The sequence below is a fragment of the Drosophila virilis genome, chromosome X, assembly GCF_030788295.1.
Source record: "Drosophila virilis strain 15010-1051.87 chromosome X, Dvir_AGI_RSII-ME, whole genome shotgun sequence".
Taxonomy (NCBI): Eukaryota; Metazoa; Arthropoda; class Insecta; order Diptera; family Drosophilidae; genus Drosophila; species Drosophila virilis.
In genome coordinates this window covers 29,217,521-29,229,256 of record NC_091543.1, presented here as the reverse complement: position 1 = coordinate 29,229,256, position 11,736 = coordinate 29,217,521, and the positions used below count along the sequence as shown (strand labels likewise).

The 11,736-nt window shown below is 41.2% G+C and overlaps 1 protein-coding gene across 5 annotated transcripts in view; it reads right to left on the bottom strand.

Annotated features, from left to right (window-relative positions):
* Positions 1–234: 234 nt before the first annotated feature.
* The window catches only part of prage, a 56,554-nt gene continuing 45,052 nt past the window's right edge, over positions 235–11,736 (bottom strand). For all 5 annotated transcript variants that reach the window (XM_070206862.1, XM_070206861.1, XM_070206847.1 and 2 more), the window contains one exon: positions 235–3,127. In XM_070206862.1, coding sequence (XP_070062963.1) covers positions 1,050–3,127 — 2,078 coding nt within the window. In that variant the 3' untranslated portion in view covers positions 235–1,049. The remainder of the gene's footprint in view (positions 3,128–11,736) is intronic.

The window sequence follows — 11,736 nt, the reverse complement described above, 5'->3', positions numbered from 1 at the left end:
AACAACTAAAAAAAAAATGGAGTGATTTTTTTTCAAGCAAATAATTATCGAATTAAATTTGATAGTTTTTTCGCGCATTGTAAACAGTATATTTCCATATATGCATATGTGCATGTATATATATATTTGATTAGTTTCCTATGTGTATTTTTTTTTTGTGTTTTTCGTTTTCTTTTGTTTTTTGTTTTTGTTTGTTGTTGTAAATATGTGAGAAAGTGAAAAAAACATCACAGCTAAAACTTCAGTACATTTTTCTTGTGGTTACTTCGAAAACAAAATTAATTAATTAATTAGAAAAAAAAAACAAAAAAAAAAAAAGAACAAAATGTGTATATAATTTCTTTATAAATATATGCTTACAATTTATAGTTGTGCGTATATATAAATATATACATATATATACAAAGATATATGTGTATATATATATATAGATATATATGTATGGATGTATGTGTGTATGTATAATTCATATACATATACATATATATGTGTGTATTTGTATGTATGTAATTATATATATCGTATAACTAAAAATAGGCTTCGCTCTATATAAACGACATTTTGTCATATTGTTGTTGTTTGTTTTTTTGTTAATTTTTTTTAGTTATTTTGTTTTTTTTTTTTTTTGTTGTTTTGGGTTTCTTTTTCAGTTCGCATTGCGCTCCGCTGCCGCACGCACACGCACATGCACATACACACATACACACACACACAGACACACATCGCCAGATTGCAACGCCACGGCCAGGAGCATATGCTCATTTTTCGTTGTTGTTGTTGTTGTTCTTGTTGCTGTTGGCGGTTTGTGAAATGACGCTGCGGTTGAGGGATGGTGAATAAGGGAGGCGTTTGGGGTGCGGGGTGAGAGTGCCGGCCGCAGGAGGACAAAACAAACATAGGCTGAGATTAAATACAAGAGGCGACCAGTGCGGGTACGCCCCAAAAATGAACTATAACTAGCAACGTCTTACAGACTAAAAAGTACTTGGTGGCCCCGCCCACAGTTCTGTTAGGATAATACGAGCAAGAAGGGTTGAACCCGCCGCACGCTAATCATCCCAGCTTGTGGCATTTGCATTGAGTTCGCGCCGAACACGCCACAACATTAGCTCCATGCAGGCCCGCGAATCCTCGAAGCTGCTGTGCCCGGTGGCGCCATCGCCGCACTGGATCTCCCGATTCAGATGCGTTTTGGTCAGATGTCGTAGGGCACGGCGATAGGGGAAGCCGCTGGTGTGGGGGAACGCGATGGATGTATCGATCAGCGTATTGTGCACAATACGCAGAGCACGCAAATCGTTGTCCAGGCCGTGTCCAATCAGTATCGTTTCGGCATCGATCAGCTCCAGCAGATCGCGCTGCACCTCGGCGAGCGTCTTGACGCCGCTCGACTTGAGATCCTTGGCGGTAACGCCCGAATAGCGTGTATTGTAATCAACAATATCGGCATCGGGTCGAACATAATGCTCGTACACAAGCTGACCGTTAAGCGCCACCAGCGAGACCTTGGTCACATCCAGGCCGCGGCCCGTATAGCTCATCTCGCAGTCGAGCGCATAGACGGCGGGCGGCTCCCGGCTGCGCGCTGATAATGCAGCACGCGGTCGTGTATGGACAAAATCGTGATAGGGTCCATTCACGCCCACCACCGAACCCGTCCACACGTGCAGCTCGTGCCGTGTGCAGCCCAGCGTCGACTCCTCGCCGGCATTGCAGCAAGTCCAGCGGCTGATCCAGGCGCTGCCATCATAACAGCGATGATATTTGCCCCAGTGATAGCTGCATTCCTCGCGCGTCAAGTACTGGCCGCTCAGCTCGTCGACCAGGAAGTCCCGCTTGCAGCGGACGCACTGCTTAGCCAAGCTGCGCTCGACGAGCGCATAGTTGCAATACAGCTCTAGGCCGTAGCCGCTTTCAGCGCTTGGCGCCGACTCGCACTCGCTGCCACTCCACTCCCCGCCCGACTCGGAGTCCAGTGAGCGTGGCGATATGTTGCCCGAGTCTGTGGATGTTGCCGTTGGACTGTCGCTGCTGTCGCTGCTGCTACTGCTGCTAACGTCGCAAGGAGGCTGCTCGTTGGCCTCAATGTTCGGTTCCTCGAAATTGCTGGGGTTCAGTGTGAGTCCGTCATGGCAATTGATTACCGTTAGAGCCGTCTCCGTGACGGCCATCACATGGGCGGCGGCGAAGCTCATGTGCGGCAAACATTTGAAGATCTCAATGGCGCCATCGTGCACCACGCTGGCCACCGGAAAGCCGTAGACGCGCAGCAAATTCTGATCGATCAAGTAGCGACGCAGCTGGCGCAACAGCGCCCCGTCATCGATGTCCAGGCGCTCGTATTGCCGCAGCGGCGGCACCAGAAAGTTAACATTTTGGCGCTGCACCTTGTGAAGCTGCCGCTCCTCGCGCTGCCACCCGACAACAGAGTTTGGGGCATGCTTGCCGATGCTGCCACTGCCACTGCCGCTGCTGTTGCCGCTGCTGCTGCGTATGCTGCTGCAGCTGCTGCCATTTGGCGAGCTGCCCGGCGAGCTGAGCGCCGACGAGGAGTTCGAGCTGTTGGCGCCGCATTTCGTGCTGCTTGAAATGTTGCTGTTGTTGCAGTTGTTGTCGTTACTGTTCTGGTTGTTGTTGTTGTTGTGGCCATTGTGCGGCTTGTTGTTGCTGCTGTTGCATTTGCTTTGCTTGGCTTTGCCATTGTTGCCTCGCTTCTGATTGCAGTTGTTGGTGCTGCTGCTGCTGTTGTTGTTGTTGTTGTTGTTGTTGCGCCACTTGCCCTGCTTGCACTTGCCATTCGACTTGCCACACTGCTCCAGTATTGCCTGCCCCTGCACCTGTGCCTGTGCCTGAGCCTGAGCCTGTCCCGTCTGTCTGGCCAATGCCTGCTTCGTGGCCTGCGCCTTCTGCTGCCGCTTGGAGCGCGACTTGCTGCCGCAGCCGGCGGCTCCATTGTTGCAATTCACATTGACATTGCCATTGTTGCCGCCAAGTGGATGACTGTTGTTGGCCGGCCGGCATTTGGGCTTCAGGTTCAGGTGCTCGTCGCTCGAGTTGATGTCCTCGCTGGTCGCCTCGCTGCTGGTGCTGTTGCGATGTCCAGGATTGTGTTGGCCCAGGTATTTCTCTAAAAAGAACAAAACAGAAAATAACAAAATTGGTCAATAATTAAACATTTTTTTTTTTTTATAAATAGTAGAACTGATTCTGGAACTGGAATTTAAAAGAAAAAGAGCTCAAAGTACATCAAATTCACCTAGATTCACGCTTTCCCCCAAATCTCTGTGGTTCACTCATGATCTAGTTCAAATTTGAACTAATTTAAGGTATTCACTTACGAACTAGTATTATTAGCTTTAAGTATGTTCCCTTTTATCTACTGGTTTGCTCAAGAGCTACGGCTCTAGATAATTTTACTCTATGCATTTACCGTACATTGTTTTGGTCCAATAAACTAGTTCTCTTAGCTTAAACATTCACGTGTGAATGAATGTGCATGAGCTCGCCGTAAATTATGCCTGGTCAATGGAGTACATTTATGAACTAGTTCACTTAGCTTTAGCTAGCATGTTCAAGCATTTAAGCATATGCCATAAATTCATTTTAACTTAATCTAAAACGATTTTCATTTTACGCGCTCTGTTTCGCTCGTGAACTAGTTCATTTTGATGTGAATTAATCCCAAACTGTCTGTGCAGAGATTCCGCATGTGAATAACCAAATCGACATATTTATTTCGTTTTCTTTTAAGCTGTAGTAAATATAGCTGACGTCAATTTACGTTGCTAATTTGTGAACTGATGACAGTGTGTGTTCGTGGCCTTATCAGCCGGTCGCAATCGTTGCTCGCCACGTGCTTTTTTTATTTTTAAGACTTTATTATGTATTCATAATATTTTGTTTGGGCTCTTAAATACCCAGCTTCAGAGTCTATTATGGCCGCATGCCCAGCGAACGGATACAGTGGTTCGGTTCACGGTTCAAATTTCTTTTCATTTCAACTGTTTACGTTCAAATGCGTCAATTATTATTTGCGATACGTCAAGAGCACTTATATACAAAATAAATAAAAGAAAATGCTTTGAACCAGCATCTGGTTCGACTTAGTTTCAGGTTTGGCTGATCTTTATTACGGCTCGTTTTATGGTTTGAGCTCATAGCCGGTTCGCAGCCTTAAATCCACCATTAAAAAATTGTTTAACGTAATTTGAAGCAATTGTCATATAATGAAACATGCTATTGATTTTAGAAAATTTGCTTCCTAAAAAAAAAACAATTTTCTTCACAGATTTTACATTATGACAATTTTCTAGAATTAAAAGCGATAATTTCTTTGAGTGTATTTATATTATATACTGTGTATACTTGAAGTCAAATCAGATGTGAATTTTTTCAGTCGACACACTGGGTATCTGCGCGTCGTGCTGTTGGCCACAAAGTCTGTGCGAAATTATTCACAAAGTATTTGTACCTAAAACAAGACAACAAAGCTGTTGCGCCCACAAGGGGCGTGTGCTGGCCTGTGCCTGCTGGCTGGCATTACACAAAAGCCGACTATTACTCATTATCAGCATAATTATTAAAAAAAAAAAATAAATTTTGTGACTTCCGCATTTGGGCTCATCAAGGGAGCTGAGAGCTGAGAGTTGAGGCAGAGGCGTGGCTGTCGTCGTTGCCAAGCGCTGCTTGGAGTGGCGGCCAGGGGGCTGGTCGGGTTGGGTTGGGCTAGAGCTGGCCAAGCTATTAACCTGTTTCGTGCGAGACACGTGGCAACTCATGGATCCGATTTAAATGCTGATCCGCACTATAGTTAAACATTGTTTTTTTTATTATTAACTGGCCAGCTGTTCCAGAGTTAAGTTCAACTAGAGACAAGTTTAAGGCAAATGTTTAATTAGCTAACACACGCAGCTATGGCAAATATGTGTAGCTCAAGTCTTTGGTAGATGCACAGCAGTTTGTTATCTGTTTGTGTTGCATGCTTCCTATTTGCACAGACAATTTGTAGAGTTTTGCTCTCAGGCAATTTAACGCCTGATGAATTGTGACTGTGCGAAGTGCAGCCAACGCATTTCCTCAACTTTGAACAACCCACTCGAATAGTATCTATATATATGTATATATATATATGTAGATTTATAATATATGTGCTCACAAGTTTGTTGACTCTGTGAAGGACACCTCGGATGTGTGTATGTGGAGCTCTATTTGGCATCATAGCTGCTGGCTGCTTGGGCACGTGATCTGAAACGTCAATTGGTCGATAATAACCAGCCAATCGCGGCTGCTGCTGCTGCTGGCTTTGCATGTCAAGCTAATTTCTCCGCACGAAGTTATAAATCACGCATACGCCGCGTTGCCATCCCAACCCAGCAGCAGCAGCAGCAGCAGCAGCAGCTGAGAGTCCCCCAATTATTGTTTACACATGTGCAACACGTACTTTAACACGCATTGAAAACTGTTTGCCGATTAGATAAACGAGCTTCCCGAACACACGCACACACACACACACACACACACACACACACACACACACACACACACACACACACACACACACACACAGGCACATGCCGCACTGCTTTATCACTGAACACATAAACACGCGCCAAAATCTTCGGCAACCTTGAAAATCATATAAATATTCATGTGTGCGTGCGCATTTTAGTGTGCGTGTGTGTGTGTATGTGTTTTTCACATGTGATTAAAACGTAAACATAACATAATTATGCGAGGTGCGTTCCAAGCTTTCAAAAAAGACAGGAACGCACATGTGTATAAGCATAGCTATGAGCGTGTCCATATTGCCATCTCTCTTAGACGCACACGTAATGGAAGGCTCTAGCATGCTGTTAGACATAAGAAGAAGAAAAACTTGTCATTATGCTGTAATGACACGCGCTTGGACTTCAAGTTGACAAAAATAGTTGTTAAAAAAATTAAATGTTTTAGCTGCTAATACTATAGTTTTTATAGGCAGATAACCGGAAACATAACTAAGAAATTGACTAAAAGATTAATTATAAAATATTTAGAGAAAATTTAATTTAAGCTTTAGTAATTAATTTTGTTTTTCAGTAGTTTAGTTGACGGTTAACGTTTCAAGCTTTCATTTTATAATCTAACAAAAGCCAAAGTTGCCTCGAATATTAATACAAATTTATTGTCAACTATAGCTGAAAATTAATTTAAAAAAAAATTAAGCTTCAGTTGCGCAAAGCTGTTAAGTAAAATAATTGCTTTAAGATTTATAGTGGAAAAAAATGCTTAAATAAAATAAATTGCGAAAGCTGCTTAGATCTTACGTAAATATTAAAAAACCGTTTGTTTGCATTTAAAAAAAATAAGAGAACAATTCAAAATAATAATAATATGTGAAAACGAAATGCTACTCAAGCTTAAAATTTTATAGAGATTAAAGATGCGAAAAAAAAGACGAATGCGTTTAGTCAAGTTCTCAAGATCTGATTAATGTCATACTAGGCGTAGAGCCCTGCCCAAAGTCATTTAAATTAGCTTACAAAAGCTTTGCTCTATGTATAGCCGGGCGAGTGTTACAGCACCCAAAGAAACAACAACAGCATCAGCCGCAACAACTATTGAGAGTCCCTGATAAGATTGCAAGGTGAAATACAAATGTGGCTACTGTGGCGCGCTTTACGATCTGGCCGCTTGATAGTCTATGTATTAACATAGTGTCTAGTATTTAAATATATAAAAATGCCAAATTATATAGTGTGCGCTTACTTGATGTATGATATATATACATTATATATATATATGTATATATATATAATACATCAAGTAGGCGCAGCACACTATATAGTTTGGCACTGAACCCATTGAAAATGGGTAAAAAGGGTATAATGCATTTGTGCAAATGTATCTAACAGGCAGAAGGAAGCATCTCCGACCACAAAAAGCAAGGATTTCAGAATCTATAAGATCTAGTACTTATCTTTCATTTTATAGCTATCGCCACCTCCCCGCTACCACAACAAAGTTAAAAATCAAGGTTATAACCCAACTTGCATTGCTCATCAATATAAGCCTCAATTAAAATGCAATTTACTTTTTGTAAATACACAAATAATCTATGGTACAATAAGATAAACTGTAGATAATATCGGTTAAGAAACACACAAAAGTTATGTGTTTTGACTGCGCATGTGTTAGCAGAAGCAAGCGCAAATTGCAAGAGTTTCTATATACATGTTCATGCATACATTCATGTGCGTCTGCTTCGAATTCTATCAACCGCATTGCAATTGCGATTGTATTGTTTTCTGTGCTGCTATATAATTCGTTTCTTCTGATTAACATTTAATAATTAGTGTGGCAGTTGGGTAGAGGCGACGACAAGTAGCGCGGTCTGTTGCGAGTTCGACCCTTACCGAGGAAACTATTTTTCTTTTTTTTTTTTTTGACTGGTGTAGCTGTTAAGTAGAGACGACAGCAAGTAATGTGGTCAGTTGGGAGTTCGAACCCTGCCAAGGGAATCTATTTTAAATTTATCTTTATAACTACTAAGGCAAATGAGCGTCTAGCATGAGCTGCATTTGGTGTTAGAATAAGATGGTTCAGGGTATACCCTGGTCGGGAGCTCCCGACTAGAACCTCTTATTTGTTTGTAGCTGTTGCTGTTGCTCTTACTGCGTGAAAAAAGCAACCACAAAAGCAACTACAACAAAACCATGTGAGGCATCCAAAGCCACAAATTCGTACAACAAAACAAAAAAATCGCATTATTTATGCCGAACAATCGAATAATAAGTAGAATTTGTATTTTGTTTGCTTTACTCTGTGTGGTTTTCCTGTGCCCTGTAGCGTGAAATGAAATGAAAATGTGCATGCAAATCATTTTGACAATGATATAATCTAATTTTGTGTTTGTTTGTATTTTCAAAATGCTTTTGTTTAGCAAATTAACTTGTGGGAAGGCAACTTGATTCTATGTCGAGACTATATGGGAGAGACTTTATGAAGTTTTTTATCATAATTATGGGTGACAAAGCCCAAAGAGAATAGGTTGGCAATACGGTTGACGGTTCAAACCCTCTGTCCGCCTTTTGTTTCCACTTAAGCCTTTATGCATACTTAGTCTTTATTTAAAATTTTCCGTTCTACTGAAAATATTGCAAGCCTCAGATATTTTCAAATAGAAAGTGCCGGCTAAATTTGTATTTTAGCCAAAATTTTGATCTAACAAATATGGTTAGACAAAGACAATTGTTGTGTTTGTGATTTGGGCAATTTCAATTAATTTCGAGATTGTTTTAAGATTTGTTTCATAGCACAAAAGAAAGTTGCCAATCCCGACGCGAATCGGTTCGGTTTAAGCCCCGATTTATAGCCTTAATTGCGATAAAAATATTTGATAATTGAACTTTAGCCTCAGAACGCGTAAAACAAATGCTTTTAATATAATGTGAGTCATAAGCTTTAAAATAATTGGCTATTGATTTCTTTTTTGGTAAGTTATCATTACGTTTCAGGCTTTTCAGCCGTCCCAGGTAAGTCTCTTGCTAGTTGCCGGGCGGTTAGGCGATAAGATGTTGCCAATGGCATTTCGCTTAGCCCATGCAGCCCCAGCGACTGTCTAGCTGGTTGTCAAGTAGACCGCTCGTTACTATGCCCCTAATCAGCTGACAGCCGTGAGGTGCGGCTAGGCTATCCCGAAAGTGAAATATGGAAATCAGTTTAATTCTCAACTGAGTTTTCGAGCAGGAATCGAAAGTCAAGACACGCAAAATCTCTCGCTGCTATGACACGCTGTTTTGCCTGTGTACTCTCACTGCTATGACATTTAGCCGGCGAGTGCAGCAGGGTTGCATTTGTGAAGCGTTTGGAGATGTCTGTTTGCACAAATAGATAACGCAACATTGTGACCCAAATTGATGTAGACGATTAAAGTAGTATGTCCAGAGAGCTTTATCAATATCTGCCACTGATAATTGCATTTGCAGCCAGCTGAACTCTCTCTCAAGCCTCCTCAATGCTGGCGGCCTTCAAAGTTCAGTTCGCATTGCCAAACAGCGCGCTGTTTCCTGTCCCTAGGCCGCCAACACAAAAGACCAGACCAAAACCTGGCCTCAAATGCGAATCTGTTCAACGCCAAACTAACGACACTCGCAGACTTAATTGCCAGCTCACATTTAAATCTTGGGCTGCTTTTTGGGGCATATGGTTGAGGAGGTGATGGTTCCGTGCGCAACTATGTGGCGTACTTTGGCAATACTTAGGCTCGTTTTAAATTTGAGCTAATATGCAGCAGCTGAACAAGCTGCAAGGCTGTAATCGTGAGAGTGCTCGACCAACAGACACCCTGTAAAAGCGCACAGACTATTGACTGCATCGGCTTGAATAACTTTTGATTTAAGTAGCCAACCAATATGAACTCATGTGTACAACAATCTCTATGGAAATCTTGGGACCCCTTCGTACTATATGTAAATGCAGGGTATACGAACTAAACATGCGAAATGGCCATTGAGGTCAAAGCACCAAAAGGCGACGACGACGCTTTTTAATAGTCAACTCGCCAAAAAGTGAGCCGTAAAAAGATGGAAATGCATAATACGAAAAGATACGAGTACCATCTACATAATTTGAATAACCTGAGGCTAATCATCGTCTACATTTATATAATATACATACATATGTCGCGAGGCTTAACTTTGGCTTTTGGTTTAAGCACGCAGCCTTTGAAGGTCGCCGAAGAGAAGGGATGATTAGTGCTCTATTATCTTAATATATATAATGCCCTGTCCCATGCAGCAGCATACTTTATCATATATCTAAAGCTAATCATACTCATCTAATAGATAACTGCAATTAAATTACTCGAGATTGGTAACAAACTGCATTAATATAGATAAGACTGGATGGAGTATACCCCGATATCAGGGCTTTTCCAAACGTTATAGATAAAGAAAATTGATTTATAGATTGAGATAAGGCATATGGAATATAGATAAGTTAATAGATATGCTTATATATACATAAAGATACAAATACATATGAAGATCAGATACAGAAAACGATTCAGATAGAGATACAGATAGATTTGCAGAGGCAGATACGTACTCAGATGACGATACAAGTGCAAATGAAAGATGCAGATAGTGTATCTGTAGATCCATACATATATAATGCATCTGTAAATGCAGACACATATGCAGATTGATTTTCGCTTAAGCAAACATATAGCTCTACCTACGTAAATAGATTTATATACAGACACAGATACACATACAGACAGATGGCAAAAGCAAAAGAATTTAAGGGGCTTTTTTAGTAGAAAAATATTTGTGTGCCAGAGCATTTAATAGGTTAATAATGCGAGTATCTCAAAGCAACTTCATTGTGTAGCCGTCTGTGTGTGCCGCACCGTTAGCCGTTCCACTCACCACATAACACAGTCTGCAGTCAGCGAGCTCTCACTTAAAAAGGCAACAAGAAATGAGTTCAAGTTTTTGCGCCATCTTCGGATTACGTAGCCGACCCTCTGCCCCTGCGTGCCCTGCCCCACCGTTTGGCAGCGCTGCGTTAACCTTTAAGAAAGGCAGCCAGGCGTGAATTGTGCAGCAGCTGCAATAATTGCTTGGCCTAAGTTAATTACACACAACAATGTGAACTTTAAGTCGTTGATTAGATATCGCGAAACTGAGGGAGGCGTCAAATTGCAAAATTACGAAAGAGGAATGAGTTAATCAAATACGAAACATAATTCATCCCGCTGACCATTTGGCAGGGCTTCAAGTTGGAAATTATCTGAAAATTAATTTTGAGCATCGCTTCGTATCTATTGTGAGCTAATAGACAGCCAGGAGACATCTCCAAGTATCGCTTAACCGCGTTCTGTAACCATCTGGCAGCCCTGTTCATCGAGCTTGTGATTGAGAGCAATTATCGCCTGTCTGGCATTGTCTGTTTAGTGAAATATGAAAACTAGATGAAGACAAATCACACCTCCAAGTGTCTTTCTATGGATTAGATTATCTATCTGGCAGCCCTTTATGTTAATCTTGTGCTTGAGTTAATAAGCAGACAATATTAAAAGAAATATTAAAAATTCAGCTATCTGGCAACGCCCTTCATAAAGCTTGAGTTGAATAGTTCATCCATCTGGCAATGCGTTTCGTAAAGTGTGTTGTGTACATAAGCAGGTAGTAAAGATTTATTTTTAATGTTATATGAAAACTATTTATAAACAAGTGCATCTATCTGGCACGCTGTTCATAAAACTTGTGGCTGAGTTAATAAGCAGGTAGTTGGCTGATCTAATCCGGTAGTAAGGATTTCTGCTATAAGTTACGAGCATATATTATGAAAACTATCTGGCAACGATTTTCAGAAACTTTGTGTTTAGTTAATTGTAGTTATATTTTGGTGAAATAGTTTACACATCTGGCAACGCTTTTCATGTGTAAATACGTTGGGGGACACCATAAGGGATTGCCGCCTTTGCCACTTAGTATAACAAATAGGAAATGAATCGCGCATCTTTTGAAGTTGATGTTAAGATAGATAGTATTTATCAAGTTTTTCGCACTGTGTACACACTGCGAGAACACTTTTCTGATACCATTTAAAAATAATATTAAAAAAATAAACATTTAAAAGCGGCTGCTGCCCCAAGTGTTAATCAATGACAAAACGAACGACTTATGCAATGCTCCAGGGTAGGGCACATCGAGTAAAAATCAAACTGATTGTTGGACTTGGGCTATCAGT